This window comes from Molossus molossus, unplaced genomic scaffold (assembly GCF_014108415.1).
Source record: "Molossus molossus isolate mMolMol1 unplaced genomic scaffold, mMolMol1.p scaffold_m16_p_4, whole genome shotgun sequence".
In the NCBI taxonomy this organism is placed as follows: Eukaryota; Metazoa; Chordata; class Mammalia; order Chiroptera; family Molossidae; genus Molossus; species Molossus molossus.
In genome coordinates, this window is record NW_023425377.1 from 121,029,909 (window position 1) to 121,051,305 (window position 21,397).

Sequence of the window (21,397 nt, forward strand, 5' to 3'; positions counted from 1 at the left end):
GTGACATTGGTTAATAAGATTATTTAAGCTTCAAGTGTAGATTTCTATGACATATCATCTGTATATTGCATTATGCGCCCACCACCCAAAGTCACATCTTCTGTCACCATATATTTGACTTCCTTTACCTTTCTTTTTTTTTTTTTTATTTTTTTTTATTTTTTTTTTTTATCATCCTCACCCGAGGACATTTTTCCATTTTTTGTTCAGATAGAGTGGGAGGGAGAGAGAGGAAGAGAGAGAGAGAGAGAAACATCGATGTGAAAGGGACACATCGAGCGGTTGCCACCCGCACAACCAACCAGGGCCGGGGACAAACTGCAACCGAGGTACGTGCCCTTAGCGGGAACCGAACCCGGGTCCCTCCGGACCGCAGGCCGACGCTCTAACCGCTGAGCCAAACCGGCCAGGGCCCTTTACCTTTCAATACCCGCACCCTCCTCCCTCTGATAGCCACGATACTGTTTTGTCAGTTTTTGTTTGTTTTGTCTAGTTTGTTCAGTTTTATATTTCACATATAAGTGAAATCACATGGTTCTTGATTTTTTCTGTTTGACTTATCTTGCTTAGCATGAGAAAGGAATGAAGTCATAGTAAAACAATGACACTGGTTTATCCTTTATATTTTTATTTTAACAAATATTTGTTTTTCCACAAAGAAAAATGTTTTCTAATATGCAGCCAAATGCTTACAGTAGTTAACTTTGAGATGTGGGGTTACTGCTAATTTAAGTTTTGTTCATTTGGTTATTCCATTTTCTATTTTCTCTGATATTGCATGATTTTTAATGAGAAAAGAAGTTACTAAAAACATATTTTATCCTACCAAAAAGTTAATTTTACTTATAATATTATCAGAGTTCATTCTTCAAAACATCTTCTAGAATATAAATCTTTGAAATGTATGTATTCTGGTTATGTGCTTTTTACACGCTTCCATAGTAGTAAGATGAAAAATATCAAGTGTATTAAAACCATGCACTATAAAGTAAATACACTGACTTGAATTATCAATCCCAAAAGGACACAACCACAGAAATAGTGAAACAAACCTTTGTTTTGGTTCCTGTATGATCAATTTCTTCTTCTGGGGTGTGCTCAGCATGGCATTTTTGATGACCATCTTCTTGGTCAACCTGCATCTTATCCTGAAAAGAAAGTAAGTAATTAATAGTATTTGTAGTGTCTTTTATTTTTTTAATAAACATCACCTTAGTGTTCAAGCCTGTTTTGAACTGTGTAAACATAGTAAAATAGAAGCTTGTTTTCATATGAAAATAATTACAAATAATAGATAATTAAAATGAAAAGATCTATTTGATGCTGCTAATAAATGTTATTTCATTTACTTGTGGCTCCCCCCCCAAAACAGATGCAAAATAAGGAGAACATTTTCAAGTCAAATTTATAAAAACAAGCTTACCAAAAAAAAAAAAAAAACCTTATTAAACTTGATATGAAAAGTGTTAATAAGAACTTAATATGGGAAAATGAAATGAAAAAGATATACAATTTATGTGTTACATAAATTATATTTTAAAAATATAATAAAATGTTGAAGGAAATATATCAAAATTGTCAAAGTAGATATCTCAGAATTATAACAACATAAAGTTAAAAAAATTTTTAATGTCTAAAAGATAAACTTTCAACCAGTTAAGACTGCCAAAATAGACTCTCCACTTGGTAAACAATCCTAAGTATTAGATTTTTGTTTTTTAAAATCTTATCCTTGATCATCACCCCAAAGAGAAGAAAACTTGGAATTCAGAAATCAATATAATTTAGGTCTTCTAATAAATATATCTGGATTAAGCACATATAGAATATTCAGAAGGCTATCTTTAATAAATGCTTATTTGTGCCAAAGAGAAAAACAAGCTGGAAGTGTTCATTGTTAAAAGGTCAATTATTTCTGATATTTCAACTACCCTCATTTCTTCCAACTGTAGTTTCTCCAACCCTGTGATTGAGAAGAGGTGAAAAAAGTGACAGAGGTGAGTTGAAGTAATGTAGGAAGACACAATTACATTAACTCCAGTTCATATAATACTAAGAAAAAATGCTACCAATTAAATGCCTCAAATGCTTTATCACTTAGCATTTCTATTTTATATTCAAAGAGCTCTTCTAGTGTGTATGTATTTATATATCTAAAGGCAAGTTAACTAAATGAAGTGGTTAAGGTAGTTCTAAAACTTCTTCACATTCAGAATCTAATGCCTCTAAATCACTCTAAATCACTAACTGAACTGTAGTTCACTATAATTTTTCTATATTATAATGTTCTTTGTGCCATCAAAACCATTAGTGAGTGACTGATCATTTATTTAAAAGTTGCTCCAGTAAGGTTCTCTAATATTTTCTTATAAGCCACTAGACACCTATTCTGAAAGTGTTATGATGGTATTTTCTTTATCTTACCAGGAGTCAGTGGATGCTTTCAGACAACCAGAACTTGTATTCCTTCCTTGAATGATCCTTATACAATTTGTTGACTGAAACATCAAGGGTAGCAATTGCCTACTCCTGCCATTAGGAATAACAACTAAATTCACGCTGTACAGGTGATGACAACTGTCATCATTACTGCCATCAGCAATATTAAATATCAAGTATCATCATTTGCAAGACCCATCCCAATTTCAGGTACATTAAAAAGCAGCAGCAAATTAGAAACGCTAGGGAGGTAGAAAATGGGTGCCATACTATTTTTGTTTTTAGTGCCCAGGATTCACTAACATTACACAGAAAAAAACTGAAGTCTCAGCAGAAACTTTTAAGAAAAAGAAGTGAAGAAAGTGAAATGGTTACAAAGAACTCATCCTACAAGGCATAGAGTGCTCTCAATTTTAATCTTAATGGATTAAATTTACATGTCTGCCAAAAATTGTGAGCTACAAGAAAATTAACTTCTCACCTAATATTCTTACATTAATTCATGAAAATTTGACTGTATCTTCATAACACATTAGAATATTTCCTTCTCAATTCAGGTAAGGAAGTACGTTAACAGCAAAATAATACGTGAGAAGAAAGAAAGAAAATGCCACGGTCCTTAAATAAAGTACTTTAAAGAGTAGTGGTAGAATTCTGATCTAATCTGGAAGATTTTGCAGTAATTACTAATAAAAACACAAAAACCAACCTTCACAAGAAGAAACTGTCTTGAAATTTTAAGAAAGCATTTTTTTTTACAGTTGACATACCATATTATATTAGCTTCAGGTGTACAGCATAGTGATTAGACATTTATATAACTTACAAAAGTGATCCCCCTGATAAGTCTAGTACCCTGCTAACATCAAATAGCCATTCTTTATATGTACAAATAAATGAAAATTCTAGATATCACCAATTGTGACTGGAAAACAAAATCTCCTAAGTGCCAGTGGCTCAATGGATTGAGTGTTATCCCACAGACAGAGAGGTCCGGGTTCAATTCCCAGTTAGGGTGCATGCCAGGGTTGCCAGCTCGATCCCCAGTAGGGGGTGTGCAGGAGGCAGCCGATCAATGTTTCTCTCTCACATTGATGTTTCTCTCTCTTCCTTCCTCTCTAAGAAATCAATAAAAACATTAAAATAGTATCCATAAAAAAGATAAAAACTTTGTGTAATTGAATATAATCATGTTCTTCTAAGGTTCTGTCATCTATAGCAGTCCTGTGGATCGAAGGGTCACAGGTTCGATTTCTAGTCAAGGTTGCACATTCAATCCACAGCCTGGTTGGAGTTGTGCAGGAGACAACTAATGGATGTGTCTCTCTCACATCAATGTTTCTCTCCCTCTATCCTTCTTTCTCCCTCCCTTGCACTCTATCTAAAAAAATCAATGAAAAAATATCCTCAGGTGAGGATTAAAAAAATAAATTAAAAAAAGAGAAAGAAATAAACTGTCAAAAATAATGTATTTTAGCATTACTGAATGTACAGCACATTCTTCTGCTCAAATGCCACAAACATCCCCTGAGCTCTGAAAACTCATGTATTTTCAATCTTAAAAATATGTGTGTACAGCCCTGGCCGGTTTGGCTCAGCGGTTAGAGCGTCGGCCTGCGGTCCAGAGAGACCTGGGTTCGGTTCCCGCTAGGGGCACGTACTTCGGTTGCAGTTTGTCCCTGGCCCTGGTTGGTCGCGCGGGTGGCAGCCACTCGATGTGTCCCTTCACGTCGATGTTTCTCTCTCTCCTTCCTGTCTCCCACTCTATCTGTACAAAAAAATGGAAAAATATCCTTGGGTGAGGATAAAAAAAAAAAAAAAAATGTGTGTACAGTTCAAAACTTATCAACCTGAACTGGTTTTATTTGTAAACTGAGAAAGATAGCCACAGGTGGTACATGGTTTTAAAGGAAATAAAGGATTTAGGAAAGATGACTCCGAACACACAAATGCACATGTTCCATACAGAGCTGTGAAATCTGTTATAATGTGAAAGAGTACAGCTTTTCAAATAGAATTATTCTTTGGTGCTTTTATTTAAAAAGTTTATACTGATTCGTACAACAGAACTTCAGAGCAAAATCTGAGAGATTGTTTTCAACTACTAAAGTACCAGTTATGATTAAAATATTTTATATTTTACTAGAGGAACTTGATACAGACTTTCTACATACCACATCATCTTTGCTTTCGTCCTTAAATGAAGTCTCTGTCTCCATAGAAGCATCGCTGTGATCCCCTTCGATATTCTGCTTCTCAATTACTGATGCACTAGCCACACTGAAGATTCCATGGATATTAATGCGAACTTTAACCTTCACTTTGGAACTATCGCCATCAGACTGTGGAAAAACATTCTGAATAGTGAAGTTCCCTTAAAGAAAAAAGAGCTTTGATCAGTACATGGGCTTCATATTAATCCATTCATTAGATTCAATAATTTAAATATCATCTTTCCAATGCTGGCACATAACTGTAAAATTATTACCACATCCAGATTAATTACTGTGGGACAGGTATTTTCCCCAGATCACCAAACATACTTAAATAAACTTGGTACTTAAGACTCGAAAAGTTAGAATCTAAAAAAGTCAAACTCATGCCCGGCCAGTGTGGCTCAGTGGTTGAGCGTTGACCCATGCACCAAGAGTTCGCCAGTTTGATTCCCCATCAGAGCACATGCCCAGGTTGTGGGCTCAATCCCCAGTGGGGGGCTTGTAGGAGGCAGCAATCAATGTTCTGGCTCATTGATGTTTCTGTCTCTCCCTCTCCCTTCCTCTCTCTCTAAAATCAATAAAGAAAAAAAATAAATAAAAAGAAATTAATAATAAAAAGCCAAACTCATAGAAACAGAGTAGAGTGGTGGTTACAAGGGGCTGGGAGAGTCGGGGGGAGATGAGGAGATATTGGTCAAAGAATACAAACTTCCAGATAGAAGAATCAATTCTGGGGATTTAATGCACAGCTTTATTATAGTTAACAATACTGTATTATATACTTAAAAGTTGCTAAGAGAAGATCTTAAATGTTCTCACCACAAAAAAAAAAAAAGGTAATTATGTAAAGTGATGGAGGTGTTAGCTAACACTGTGGTGGTATCATTTTGTGATATATGTAAGAGTATCAAATCAAGGCATCATACACCTTAAACTTAAACAATGCTGCATGTCAATTATATCTCAAAAAAGCTGGAAAAAATATGTAACTCAGACTACTAAAATAAAGGTACCAGTTGTCCTCAAAAAAAAAAAAGACTCGAAAAGTTAAGCAACCTGCCCAAAATCATCAATGCTAGAAAAAAGTAGAGTTGGGATTTTAACCAAGGACAGTCTGACTCAAAGTAATATAACTTTTAAAGATGTTTCATAATATTGGTCTAAAACAAAAATAAAATTTAATTTCTGAGTTTGAAAATCAAATATAAAATTACCCCATTTTGCTACAAGCTTTGCAAATTATAATCATCTTGGCAATTCGTAAATAAAAAGATTTAAAATTTTTCTGGATTTTTCTATAGTAAAATTGCTATTATCCAGTTACTAATACCTACAGAGATCATATTAATTTTTCACTTTAAGAAACCTACTAATGTTGCCCTGGCTGGGTGACTCAATTGGTTGGAACATCATCCTGCACACCAAAAAGCTGTGGGTTTGATTCCCAGGCAGGGCATATACCTGCGTTGCAAGTTCAATCCCCAGTTGAGGAGGCAACCGATCAATGTTTCTGTTTCTCTCTCTCTCTCTCACTCCAAAATTAATGAAAACATATCCTTGGGTGAGGATTAAAAAAAAACCCTACAATATATGCTGAAAAACTAAGTAGTAAATCTGATTAACCTGTGTTGTGGGTCGAATTGTGCTCCTCTCCTCAATTGATATATTGAAGTCCCACTGTCCAATACCTCAGAAGGTGACCTGATTTAAAGATATGGTCTTTACAGAGGTTAATCAAGATAAAACGAGGCTATCAGGCTGGGCTCTAATCAAAACCAGTTATCAGACTGGTGTGTTTATCTGGAGACAGCCACACATAGAGAGACTGTCACGTGAACATGAAGACGGTCGCCTACAAGCCAAGGAGAGAAGCCTGTAGCGGACCCTCTCACAGCCCTCAGAGGGAAGCAATCCTTGCTTTCAGACTTTTAGCAGCCAGAACTGAGACAAATTTCTACTGTTTAAGCTACCCAGTCTGTGGTACTTCGACACAGAAATCCTAGCAAACTAATACCACCCCCAATAATTTATATCTACTGATTTAAATAACATCCTTGAAATAGTTATATCAGCCCCCTACTAGTCTATCAATAAAAGCAACAGAGAATTCTAAAACTTAAAAATCATTCCTTCTCTTTTAAATGATATAAAATCATGGTTGTTTTGTATCTTCTAAGAAGATTACTTATTCAACTAAAATGGATACTACAGTATCCTATTCTCATTTTCATATTAATATAATGATACTCATTCTACTTATTGCCAGTGAGCATAAGTTTTTTGTTTTTTAATTTATTTATTATTCATCCTCACCCGAGGATATTTTTTCCATTGACTTTTACAGAGAGTGGAAGGGAGAGGCAGAGACACTGACTGGCCGCCTCCCGCACGTGCTGCACCAGTGCTGGAGGTCGAACCTGCAACCCGGTGAGCGTAAGTTTAAAATCAGAATATATAGTAAGTCTGGCAGCACAATTTCAATTTACTGATTAGAGTTTTTCCATAAAAAATGTTTACCCAAACCTTTCAGGCCAATTATAGAACATTCTAAATATAGATGTCAAAATGAATTAAAAATACTCAAACTGCCTGGCCAGTGTGGTTCAGTGGTTAAGCATTGACCCATTCACGGAGGGGGTCACCAGTTCGATTCCCAGTCAGGGCACATGCCCAGGTTATGGGCCAAATCCCCAGGGGGCATGCAGCCAATCAATGTTCTCTCTCATTGATGTTTCTTTCTCTCCTCTCCTTTCTTTTCTAAAGTCAATAAAGGAAAACAAAAAACAAAAAAAACCCCTCAAACTTGCTGTTATTTCAGAAATAAGCTCTGAGCACTAATAAGTACACATTTAGAAAAAGGTATGGAATATCTTTCTTTTAAAATTGACTTAGCTTAAATATCAATTTATTTGTTTCCTTACTTCATATATTAACATATTATTATTTTTTTGTTAATCCTTACCTGAGAATATATTTTTCCACTAAATTTCATATACAGTGGAAGGAAAGGAGAAAGGGAGAGAGATACCACTGATATGAGAGAATCAGTGATTGGTTGCCTCCCACACAACCACGACCAAGGCCAGGGATCAAACCTGTAACCCAGGTACGTGCTCTTTGGTCTGCAGGCAGTTTGGTCTGCAGGCCAACCTGGCTAGGGCAACATATTATTTACAAAAGTAGCCCTGGCTGGCTTGGCTCCACAGCTAGAGCATCGGCCTGCAGATCAGAGAGACCCGGGTTCGGTTCCTGCTAAGGGCATGTACCTCAGTTGCAGTTTGTCCCAGGCCCCGGTTGGGGTCGTGTGGGTGGCAACCACTCAGTGTCTCTCTCTCATGTAAATGTTTCTCTCTCTCTTTCTCCATCTCAAGATAAAAATGCAAAAATGCCCTCGGGTGAGGATAAGAAAAATAATAGTAAAAAAGTTATGAAAAGTCTTTTCTTGAGTTCTCTTACCAATTCTTGCATCAGGATAAGGCACTTCATGTAAATTAGTATAAAATGCTTCTAGCTCAAACGGTTCCTTCTTGTGGAAAGTAATGACTTTTGAGAATGGGGCTGGGTGGTTCTTACAGAATACTTCGCATTCCCTAAAAGGGAGAAAACACTCAGTTCAAAACAAATTGCCTATAAAAGTAACTACAGAATCCATCTAATTTTTATTTCATAAGCAGCAATTATAAAGACCTCTATGCACAAATGTAGAGAAAAAGAAACTGTACTATAAACTGCATTTTGACAGGTTTATGCCTCATAATTTTTAGCACGTTTGTCATCATAATAAGCAATTCAACTACAAAAAGAAAAATTACCTGAGAATAGGTATATCTTAAGGCCAATACAGAGAGATTATTTTTTATTTTTTTGCTCATATCTGAGGACAAAATCCTATCCCCATTACTTTCCAAAATACGTGTCATATGTAACCCTTTTTATTCTAGTTTCCTTAGAAAGGAACTTTTATTTGGAAATAATTTCAAATTTACAGAATGGTGTAAAAATAAATATAGGACAAGTAACACCTGTATATTACTTAGATTTGCTACTGTTAACATCGTACCCTATTTGTTTAATCATCTGAGTGTACACACACTGTGTATGTGTACATTTTTTTCTGAAACAATTGAGGGTGTTACATACATTTATGGCCATTTACCCCTAAATACTTCAATGTGTATTTGCTAATAGGAATATTCTCTAATATAACCACAGAATAATTGTCAACTTTATACATTTATATTGATACTTTAATGTATAATCCATATTTCAATTTTTTAAGTTTAATAATGCCATTTGTAGTATTTTCTTCTCTCCAGTACAGGTAATTCTAAAACCTACAAAACAATTCCTATTCCTTAAATGGTTTATTTAACAGGTTTATAACTATTGTGTTTTGTTTTGTTTTGTTTTTAAAAGGAAGATTTTTTAAAAACAATTTTTCTTTATCGATTTTAGAGAGAAAGTAAGGGAGAGGAAGCGAGATAGAGCCATCGATGAGAGAGAATATCAATTGGCTGCCTCCTGCATGCCCCCCACTGGGGATCAGGCCCACAACCTGGACATGTTCCCTGACCAGGAATTGAACCGGCAACCTCCTGGTGCATGGGTCAATGCTCAACCACTGAGCCACACCCGCAAGGCTATGATTATTGTTTACAGTGTCCCAGAAACTCATTCTTTAGTACATAGCATTACCTTATTAATTATAAAAGGTTTGAAAATTTCACATTCATGGGCCTTTTCTCTATCCTGGTATTCAAGAACCTACCACCACTACCTTCTATTTTCTTATTCTTGTTCACTGCGAAATATTTACTTTTGAATTTAACTCCCCATATGTTTTCTCATATTTTTTTCTGGATCACTTATACCTTTAACTGAACTTAACTGAAAAGAATAATATTTCTGCCCTGGCGGGTTTGGCTCAGCGGTTAGAGCGTTGGGCCCACAGACCATTAAGTCCAGGGTTCGATTCTGGTCAAGGGCACGTGCATACCTTGTTTGTGGTTCACCCCCAGCCCAGGTCAGGTCACGTGGGAGGTAACCAGTAAATGTGGCTCTATTACGTCGATGTTTCTCTTGGTCTCTCTCTTCTTCCCTCCCTCCCTCCCACTCTATCTGATGATAAATAGAAAAGTATCCTCAGGTGAGAAGTAAAAACTACTACTACTACTACCATTTCTTGCCTCAAAATTGACATAAAACACATGCCATTTAAATGCTCTGCAAAACATTCAGATTAGATTGATAATCCGTATTTTTGTTTTTTTTAAAACTGAGTTTTTAGTTTTACTTTTTTAAAGAGAGAGAAAGAGGGAGAGAAATATTGATGTGAGAGAAAAACATGCATTCCGTTCACTCTTGCACACACCCTGTATAGGGACCAAACCTGAAACCTGGGCATGTGCCCTGACTGGGAACTGAGCTGGCAACCTTTTAGGGCATGGATGACGCTCTACCAACTGAGCCACACCAGCCAGGGCGATAATCCGTATTTTTGATATTTCTGCAAACATTTCAATTTCTTGGAAGTGTGAATGTATAGTATAGTACACAGAACAATATTTTAGAAGTAACTTCAAAACCTAAATACAGGTTTACTTTATTGTATAAGCTATACTTCTGAAAAATAGTCAAATATAATACTAAATTATTTTTGTAAAGAAACAATCTATTTAAATCCTGGGTAGTTCATGGAAAAGAAAACGTATTTGTCAATAAAAGTATGAAAAGACTGTAGCTCACAATAGTTAGAAATGCAAATTTAATGACAAAGTATTATATTTTCCCTATTAGAATGTTAAATTTAAAGGCATAAGAGAAAATGATCTAATGCACTAATAGGAATATAAATTGAGAAGTCTTTTTAGTGACTAATTTGGCAATATTAGTTAAAATAATGTCTTACTACTTGGCTCATTTCACTCCTACAGAGTTATTTTACAGATATACCAAACATAACTAAAGAAGGATATTCTTAAAAGCACTGCTCAAATCAGAAAGAATATGACTTTAAAGTATATTGCTTAAATTAATTATGGCACATATAACTATTGAAAAAACAGTTATTGTCTATTGGCATGGAAAGATAATATAGAATATATTTTAAAAAGCAAGTTGCACTAAAAATATACAGATGATCAATATATGCATTTAAAAAATGCTTGCTTGCCCTGGCCAGTGTGGCTCAGTTGGTTGGGCGTTGATCCGTGCACCAAGGTTGCCAGTTGGATTCCCAGTCAGAGCACATGCCCAGGGTTTCAGGTTTGACTCCTGGTAGGGGCCTGTAGGAGGTAGTCCATAAATGTTTCTCTCTCTCTCCCTTCCTCTCTCTCTCAAAATCGATAAAAAAAATCTTTAAAAAAAAAGTGCATGCTTTTATTCTTGGTATTTAGAAAAACTGCTAGATAGATAGACTATATTGAGTGGATTTAGCTGTTAATAATGGTTAGCTCTATGAAAGGGGCTAAGGAGAAGATCGGGTGTGGCAAGTTTTTAAGTTTTTATATTTCTATTCTGTTATTTTTATTAGAAAATAAGAATGTTTTACTATTATAATAAAAAAACATTTAAAAACCATGACCTATACATTATAATTTAAAAATTTTTTTTCTACCATTCTATTAAATGTTTGGGAATTTTAAGAAGTGTAAATTCCTTTAATTTATGAACATAGGTTCAACTGGTTATTTATGACAAGCTCTAAACAAAGCATTAAAAAGTAGCTTACCCAGTTCCATCTTCAAAAGAGGTCTTCCATCTTAATGTGATTGAATAGGGAACAGTGTCTGTTATGGAAAACTCACGCACTTTAAATGCGGGCGAGAGAATCGCACACTGCAAATAAGATGTAAACAATATTTAAATCAACAAACACAATACATAACCTAGTTACTCCTGATTAAGCTGCTTAATAAAGTACTTGCAATAAAAATGTTACATTGAAAAAATTACTATTTAATGGTAAAACTAGTTAAAATTAAAAAGTGTCAGAGCACTCTTTCTGTGACCTTACAAAAATTAATATAAAATATTTTAAAATCTCAAAAAAGATTGTTAAATTATACAGATTCATAAAATATTCTTTTTTCAGTAGAGCTATAGACATATTGTCCTATGATAGTTTAAAAATATAAATAGGGCCCTGGCCAGTGCAGTTCAGTGGTTAGAGGTCAGCTCAAGCACCTAAAGATTTCAGATTTGATCCCTGGCTCTGGTTAGGCACATTTGATAGGCATCCAATCGATGTGTTTCTCTCACATTGATGTCTCTCTGTCCCTCTTTCTCCTCTCCCTCCCTTCCACTCTCTATAAAAATCAATGGAAGAAATATCCTCGGGTGAGGATTAATAAAAATAAATAAAAATATAAATAGGAAAGACATAAGACTTACTGTTCAGGAATAATTTCAATTTACTTTTAGCATATTGACAAGTGGTTAGAACAGATAACATTTAAACTTCTTTTAGACCTATCACCATATTTTCTGGGAAAAAGTATGTTCTAAAATAATCATACCTGTAATGCACATCCTCTTGCGACAGCTTCATCAGCATTTAATGTGGTACTTATGTCTTTAAGAAAGAATTTAGTGATTTGTTCCTTCACTGCAGGAATTCGCGTTGCTCCTCCTACAATTTCTATACTACTTACATCTTCACGTTGTAAGTCTGAAAAGTAAAATATTTTTAATTGAGAAAAATAAGGTAATCTTTATAACAATGTGAAAAGTAGACCTTGGAAAGTGTTAAAATATGGATTATTTTCATTTGCTCAAAACAAGATAAAAGAAGACAGGTGAATAAAAGGCGAAATTTAATAAATACCAATTATGTGTCAGGCATTGCACTTCGTGATGGAATGAGTGACAATAAGAACATGCATTTCATGGGCTTTAAGGGGACTGTCCAGTTTAATGTTTGAACTTTCACCACCCAAATCCCTATAGAAAGTAATGTAAATAAAAAAATACACTTCTTTCCTTGAAATCAGTTTTCAATTGTAACTTTTTTTTTTCCACAGAAGGTACATTTATTATCAAAAACTTTAACAAAAAGCAAGCATGTCCCCATTTCTACTTTACTTTCATCTTACTATTCTCTGAACACCTACATTTTTACTAGCATTAGTTTTATGATATAAACAATAAAATGAACCAGGAGAAATTCTCAAAAACCCAGATCTCTACTGCCCTCGTTTTATGAATGAAGAATTAATTATTATCTACTCCTATAAAATGAGAAATACAAATCTTAAAAAAAAACTCGAAGTTTTATAGTTTTACCATTTCCTACACGTGATTTTCAACTTTTTCATCTCACGGCACACATAAACTAATCACTAAAATTCTGTAGCAAACCAAAAAATGTATTCAATTTTTTGCCACTCTGACAAAAAAATAGGTATACTTTTGATTCATTCACACTGGATGGCTATTGTTGTGGTGGCTGTTATTTCTTAATTTTTTATTTGACAATCTAAGGCAGGGGTGGGGAACCTTTATTCTGCCAAGGGCCGTTTGGATATTTATAATATCATTTGCAGGCCACACAAAATTATCAACTTAAAAAAATTAGACTGTTATATTTGGGTCGGGCTAACTTGGTAAGGCATGTGATGTTAGCTGGTATTGATTTGCAGGGCCTTATACGGCCCAAGGGCCGGGTGTTCCCCACCCCTGAAAGAGAAAAAAAGTCGGGAATTGCATGTTTTAAAAATTCTTGCAGCACACCAGTAGAAAATTGCTGTCCTATACTACTCAAGGGAGTTAACACCATGATACAGTTTTGATGGTTAGTCCAAGAATCTCTACTTACTAGCTTGTTCCATCACTGCTTTTAATGGTGGTTCAACTCTGGCAAAGAGGGAAACACATAATTGTTCAAACTGAGCCCTGTGGGAAAATGAAATGAAATTCACTATTTTGAAACCTAAAAATCTAGCATATTCTCTAAAACAACACAATATGAACATTATAAAATAACCAAACACTTCCCCAATTGAAAAAATACATGGTACCTGTTCATTTTACTAGAAACATCAAGGTCATTCATGAAACACTCGATGTTCAGTGGAAGATCTGACGCATTTGCACTCATTAGTTTCTTTAGTTTTTCACATTCCTGATATAAACGTAATAAGGCCCGAGAGTTTTCTTTCACATTTATCTTATATTTGGTCTTGAACTCATCACAGAAGTAGTCTACTAAAGCCTCGTCAAAGTTCCTGCCACCCAAATATGGATCGAAGGTAGTAGCCAAGACCTGTTTAATGGAAAAACCAGAACTGAATTTTCAGAAATATAGATGCTTTCAAATAAAAAAACCCAAAAACCTTTTAACTCAAAGCCAAAAAACTTGTCAAAAATCACAAGAGTGCCAAATTTGAAATCACTATATTAATTATAATTTATATTTAGCCAACATATTTACTCATTCTGAATTATCTGCTTTAGGTTACAGGTCAACATATCATAATTTAAGAATAATTCTAATTCTGAAATAATTGAGTTACAACAACTAAAACTTGACCATTTTACATCCTTTAATTCTACAACAGCACTGAAAAGGCAGGCCAAAAACCAGGTTTAACAGAACAAAGAAAGAGTCCAATGCATATAACTGAAAACAAAGTAGCAAAGAAAAGCTGATCCAAAGATTAAATCTAAAATACAATAACAGGTCAATTTACAGGCCTTCAATTATTTAAAAAACAAAAACTAGGCTATTTTTCTACCCTGGCCAGTTTGGCTCAGCAGTTAAGAGCGTCAACCCACAGACCAAAGAGTCGCAGGTTCAATTCTGGTCAAGGGCACGTACCTCGGTTACGGTTCGGTCCCAGCTCTGGTTGGGTCTTGCGGGAAGCAACCAATCGATGTGTCTCTTTCACATCAATGTTTCTCTCTCTTTCTCTCATTCCCACCCTCCCACTCTATCTGAAGATAAATGGAAAAAAATATATCCTCGGGTGAGGAGTGAAAAAACAAAAACAAAAAAACTAGGTTATTTTTATGAAAATACAGAAGAAACAAAAGAATACATGAGAGACCAAAAAAGAAAACAGAAAAGTGTGGAGAGACAAGACTTTGACCTGGTAAGCTTTCTGAGCAATAAGCCCCAGTTAGCTATCGGGTAGAACAGGAATAGAGAGAACTTCAACACTAGAGCTCTTGAAGTCATAGGACCAAGACATCTGTTTTCTCTTCCGAGAGTAGAGGGCAGAAATGACTACTTACAAAGTGTCTACTGAAAAACAGAATTCCCCTATGTTTTTCGTCAGCTTTTTTTCACAAGGATGGGTACTGGAATAGTGGTAAACATGGCAGTAGGATATGACTGTAATCTGACTGGGATGTCACCCTACGGGCTAGCATTGTGTGAATGAGCATCCTTCTGGAGAGAAGGCAATACTTTTATCAAACTTTCAAAGGGGTCTATGATCTAAAATTATAGATCACTAATCTAAGGTACCCACTAAAAAGGAAGGAAAATGTTCTAATTTCCTTAAGTTAAAATTCAAGACAAACTACCAAGGATTAAACCAATTTACAGAAAACTACCCTACATTCAGTGTGAAGTATCTCCATTTAATTTTCTGACTACAAGGATGATGTTATAGTAATACAAACTGTAAGACAAAAGGTTCTAAGAGGTGTTGCATAACCCAAAGTATTTCATCTTCTATGTCAATTCTACACATGTGCGTAGAATAAGAAATAAAGATAGAGAATGTGCAAGTCTGGAAAAGATAATCATTGTAATAATAAATATAAAACCAAACACAGAGGATCAAGAAGATAAGCATATAGAAATAAATAATGCCACACTGCAGAAAATTTTGATTAGGACTCCCGGATATAAAAGTTTCTAAAAACAATGGAATCATTTTAGAAAATATTTCCAAAGTATATTTATAGATTAATATGTAAATTTATGTTCCCTGATAGCTGATGTAACACTTCAACAATACAAATAGCTAACGCATATTATATAATCTATTATATGTCATTCCAAGCATTTTATAAACGTTAACTCACTTTGTCCTCAAAAATTCTGAGTTACTGATATTATTCTCAGGTGAGAAATCTGAGATTTAAGGGAGGTTAAGTAACTTGGTCAAGGTCAGTTTTTATATGGCAGAGGCAAAATTTAAACCCAGACATTAAGGTTCTCTATATAGTCTTATGTACTCTGAATCACTAAAGTAAAATATTACAAATCACTTATTTACTTACTTTAAGTTTTCCTTTGTTAAAAGCACAAACTGAGACTTGGTAGGCAGAATGTCCCATGTCAATAAATACTACATTTCTTGGTTTTTCATCTAACGGTGGAAGATCCTGTTTATAAATTCCATATGCTAGTGCAACTGTGTAAGAACAAAGAATTAGGTTACTTCCAGCATAGCAATCATGTGGAAAATAGATAAATCACTTTGATACTGCACAGTTTAATACACAGTAGAGTAATACAAATTATTAATTTCAAACTAAACTAACTTTTCATAGTTTGCTTAATGTTATTTTTTTACCCATCTATAATTCTATAATAGTAATGATTCTTATAGCCAATGTAAAACATGCAGAAATGTTGTATTACAAAATGACAAGCTTACAAGAACCAGCACATAACAATAAAAAAAAAAAAAAAAGGTGTTTTTCGGACTGTGATTTCAAATTGCAAAGTGCTCACCTGCAGTAGTTTCATTCATCAATCTTAGACAATTTAAACCTGCAACCTGGGCCGCGGCCATCACAGACCTTCTCTCAGCATCAGTGAAAAAGCTAGGAATCTGGTATTTAAAAACAATAATTAAGTGTATTAATTTAATGTAATATATTTTACTTAAACATTTCATCAACCAACAAATGTAAAATAATTGCACTAAAATTTATTTAAAGCTTAGGGCAAAGAATGGTGTTCTAATTAAATAAATGAGAAAATATGCTCTTTAAGTTTGGCTATTCAATACCATAAAATGTTGACCTAAAGTTCAAACACAAATTTAAAGTAATTAATAAGATGGAATAACAGTGCAAGATTTCCAAAATATATTAGTCTAAATCCTTCTTACGTTGGTCTGGCCTATGAAAAAATATAGTTGTTCATCTTTCATATGAAAAACTAAAAATGAAAAAGTCTGTTAAAATGAGATGAAATATATTATGGTATATTCACATAATGAAATCCTATGTAGCTGTTAGAATCAGGTAGATCTGAATTGCTACAGAATAGCATCTGTAATACTTTTGGGAAAAAGGCATGTATAACATGATTTTCTTTTTATGTATGTGCTACCAGAAGAATATAATTCCAAATGTTATATTTGAAGGGGGTATTAGATTGCAGGAGACTTATGATGATAATGTTTCTTTTAAGATCACCAAGAAATATTAAATATATTTCTATTAAAAACTAAAACTCAGGCTTAAATTTATAATTAAGATTTATATATACTTGGTTCTATCAAACTAAGAAGCACTGTGATTTGGTCCACAAAGAGATTTCTAAAAAACTAATTAAGTATATTCATGTACAATATGATTTAGGACTCTTCCAAATTTAGGTTTTAGGTAACTGGACTACTCCAATTTTATTGCTTTTTGAATTTAGAAATTTCATTTAACAGATATTAAAAAGAACTGAAAAGAACTTGAATTTTGAAAAGCTTGTTTATCCTGATTTTGGTATCATCCTTCTGACAAAAACTAAATTATATGTAGGTCATTTAATATTCACTGAGCACTTATGTATCAGGTACTTTTGTAGCTACTAGGAATGTAGTAGTGTGTAAAACAGAGAAAATACCCTTGTATAGCTCACAATGCATCTATTGGACTAACTACAAAGTTAATACTGGCCAAGAAGTTCATAATGCTCTACTCTGGCACTAATTTCTGACATGAGAGTAAAATCAATATAAACAAACAGGGATTGCCCTGGCTGGTTTGGCTCAGTGGTAGAGCATCAGCTTGTGGACCAATGAGTAGCAGGTTCAGTTCTGGCCAAGGGCACACATACCTTGGTTGCGGTTCATCCCTGGCCCTGGTCAGGGTTGTGCGGGAGGCAACCAGTCGATGTGTCCCTCTCACATCAATGTTTCTCTCTCTCCCTCCCTCCCACTCTGAAAATAAATGGAAAAATATCCTCGGGTGAGGATTAAAAAATAATAATAAAATAAATCAATAAATAGGTATAGATGTGAATTTGAGAAGAATTTTTAAAATTTGCACCACTCTGACATATATTTTCAAGTCAGTATGATGGATGAGTTATGAGCATAGACCTGGGAATTCATATCAGGATTTGATTTCTGGCTTTACTACTTATTAACTGTGTTGATTTTGGACAAGTTATTTAGCTTTTCCACGCCTCAGTTTTTTAATCTGTAAAATTAGATTTATACCACCCTAGCCGATTTGGCTCAGCGGTTGGAGCGTCGGCCTGCGGTACAGAGAGACCCGGGTTCGGTTCCCGCTAAGGGCATGTACCTCGGTTGCAGTTTGTCCCCGGCCCTGGTTGGCCGTGCGGGTGGCAACCACTCGATGTGTCCCTTCACATCGATGTTTCTCTCTCTCTCTCTTCCTCTCTCTCCCTCCCGCTCTGTCTGAACAAAAAATGCAAAAATGTCCTCGGGTGAGGATAAAAAAAAAATTAGATTTATACCTCATAGAGTGGTTTGTAGGATCAAATGGGTAAATATATATTAGTGCCTGGTTAATGGTAAACTCTTATGTACTCTTACTAAATGGTTGAAAAACAAAATATCAAGCTTCAATGTTTCTCTCATTTAAAAATTCCAAATACCTATTGAAAAACCTAATTACCAAATTCACTGAAGAGTTCATAATCTGCTATTTCTCTGATGACACAGACTCTTGAACTCACGTAGTAAAGTTTAATAGCATCAGAAATAAATTCACATTTAGGTGACAACATGTAACTTAAAAACTAGTTATCAATATATAATTGAATCTCAAGAGATAAGATAAATAATTGTTTTGTTAAGAATCCTTAAAGAACTATCTTTTCTTTCTAAAAAATACTGCATGAGATCACTTACATGTAGAATCTACGAAAGCTGACTTCATAGAAGCAGAGTGGAATGATGGTTACCAGGGGCAGGGAGGTGGGGCAATGGGGAGATATTGGCCAAAGGGTACAAAGTTTCAGCTTTATAGGATGAGTAAGTTCTAGAAATCCGATGTACAGCACGAGGTCTATCATTAATGATATTGTAATCTGAAAATTGTGTGAGAAAGTAGGTATCAGGTGCTCTCATCACAAAAAATAAATAAATAAAAAGGTAACTATATGAGATGGATATGTTGATTAACTTGACTGCTCTAATTTCACTAATGTATGTGTATCAAAGCATCATGTAGCACTTTTGGGTGGTGGTGAATATGTATATTATATTGATAGTGATGATGGTTTCATGGGTCTATGTATATGTCAAAACTTCTGAAAGAATGTGCCCTGGCCGGTTTGGCTCAGCGGTTAGAGCGTCGGCCTGCGGTCCAGAGAGACCCGGGTTCGGTTCCCGCTAAGGGCACGTACGTCGGTTGCAGTTTGTCCCCGGCCCTGGTCGGTCGTGCGGGTGGCAGCCACTCGATGTGTCCCTTTCACATCGATGTTTCTCTCTCTCTCTCTTCCTCTCTCTCTCTCCCACTCTATCTGAACAAAAAATGGAAAAATGTCCTCGGGTGAGGATAAAAAAAAAAAAAAACTTCTGAAAGAAGGTATTTTAAATATGTCCAGCCCTGACTGGTTTGGCTCAGCATTTAGAGCGTCGGCCTGCGGTCCAGAGAGACCCAGGTTCGATTCCAGCAAAGGGCATGTATCTCGGTTGTAGTTTGTCCCCGGCCCTGGTTGGGTCGTGCAGGTGGCAGCCACTCGATGTGTCCCTTTCACGTCAATGTTTCTCTCTCTCTCTCTCTTCCTCTCTCCCTCATGCTATCTGAATAAAAAGGTGGAAAAATGTCCTTGGGTGAGGATAAAAAAAAACAAAAACAAATAAATATGTCCAATTTATCATTTAAAAAAAAAGATCTTTTCTTTCTGATACAGAATAAACACAATCTAAAAGTTCCATGTGAGTATTTTCGGCCTTCATCATAACATGCTAGAATCCCTAGAGGTGGGAAGTTCAGTGCTCCCTGGAAAGATTCTTAGGGGTAAGTGGCAGTTACAGCAATCACTAATCACATCAGTTTTATTTTATTTATTTATTTTTTTATTTCATTGATTATCACAATTAACTTTTGGGAAACTCAACCCTAAACTTTACCAAATAAGGTAATTTCTTTTTCATGTAAGAGTGAAAATGGATTTAGGTAATTTACTAGATAAGGGCAGAAAAAGTAAAGAAAGGAAAGAAAAACATCGTTAAGATTAATACAGTAGGTTTCCCTTAAACCATGGTTTTGCTTTCTATGGTTTTAGTTACCCATGGTCAACCAAGGTCTAGTATTTAGTATTTCCAAAATACTAAATGGAAAACTCCAGAAATAATTCATAAGTTTTAAATTGTATGCTGTTCTGAGTAGTGTGATGAAATCTAGCACTATTTTGTGCTCTGTCCTGCCTGGGTGAATCATCACTTTGTCCCGAGTATCCATCCATGCTGCATACACTATCCACCCAAGGGACACCTGGTGGCCATCTTAGTTATCATATTGACTACTGTGGCATAGCAGTGCTTGTGTTCAAGTCACCCTTATTTTACTTAATAATGGCCCCAAGGTGCAAGAGTATTGATGCTGGCAATTCGAATATGCCCAAGAGAAACTATAAAGTGCTTCCTTTCTTTAAGTGAAAAGGTATGTATGTATATGAAAAAGAACAGTATAGATAGAGGGTTTGGTACTATCATGGTTTCAGGCATCCACTTGGGGTCTTGGAACTTAACCCCTGTGAATAAGGGAGGACTAGAGAACACTGGAAAATATGATTCAAGATTATTCATTACTGAAGTGAAACTTACTGAAATCACACAGTCAGCCACTGGTTTCTTCAAAGCATTTTCTGAAGTCTCCTTAAGCTTAGCCAACAGCATTCCAGTAACTTGCTCAATAGCAAAAGGTCTCTCTTCTTCTAGGTACCGCACCTAAAAGCAAAAGTTGAGATTTTTATTGAGTTATTTATTTAACCAACAAATATTCTGTGAAAATCTACTATACATGATGGATATAGAACCATGAAAGAGGCAATGTCCTTACTGAAGGAAGTTCTATTCCAAAAACATTGTTTTAGTGTTACAACCTTAGTTCTGAAGTTTCAGTGCCTAACACAGTGTTACAACCAAATTATTTTCAAAAGTGTCTTTACCTGCTCCAGAGCCTCACCTCCCACAAAAGCAATTTTTATCAATTTCCTAGCTAACAAAAAAGAAGAAAAAGATGAAATAATCTTTCTTTTGAAAGTTATACTTCTTGCTGAGTTTAAAATAAAAGCTTTACTCATACGGTTTTGGGAAAAGGAAGTGAGAACATCAAAGGGAAACATTTTTTTTTTCTTACTTAAAAAAAGTGTTATTACTCCAAGGTTTCTGGAGATAATTACAAATTAAACATTAGCGATTGTATATATATTGAACTTAAATATTACTTTTTGACCCAATAACTACCGTATTTCATACACGGGTAAGGCTAGGCTGCCGTCAAGCACATGTAATGAAATGTTACTGAGCTTCCGGACCAAGAAATAGTGGAGGGTCTGTGCTCACTCAAGTAATCAAAACCTT

The 21,397-nt window shown here is 35.0% G+C and overlaps 1 protein-coding gene across 4 annotated transcripts in view; it reads right to left on the reverse strand.

Annotated features, from left to right (window-relative positions):
* Positions 1 to 21,397, reverse strand: part of HSPA4L (heat shock protein family A (Hsp70) member 4 like) — a 46,073-nt gene that overhangs the window by 14,216 nt on the left and 10,460 nt on the right. For all 4 annotated transcript variants that reach the window (XM_036240528.1, XM_036240530.1, XM_036240529.1 and 1 more), the window contains exons 4-13: positions 20,639 to 20,761; positions 16,345 to 16,444; positions 15,888 to 16,021; positions 13,673 to 13,917; positions 13,471 to 13,547; positions 12,173 to 12,324; positions 11,386 to 11,492; positions 8,112 to 8,245; positions 4,614 to 4,813; positions 1,053 to 1,148 (exon numbers count right to left, since the gene is read on the reverse strand). In XM_036240528.1, coding sequence (XP_036096421.1) covers positions 1,053 to 1,148; positions 4,614 to 4,813; positions 8,112 to 8,245; positions 11,386 to 11,492; positions 12,173 to 12,324; positions 13,471 to 13,547; positions 13,673 to 13,917; positions 15,888 to 16,021; positions 16,345 to 16,444; positions 20,639 to 20,761 — 1,368 coding nt within the window. The remainder of the gene's footprint in view (positions 1 to 1,052; positions 1,149 to 4,613; positions 4,814 to 8,111; positions 8,246 to 11,385; positions 11,493 to 12,172; positions 12,325 to 13,470; positions 13,548 to 13,672; positions 13,918 to 15,887; positions 16,022 to 16,344; positions 16,445 to 20,638; positions 20,762 to 21,397) is intronic.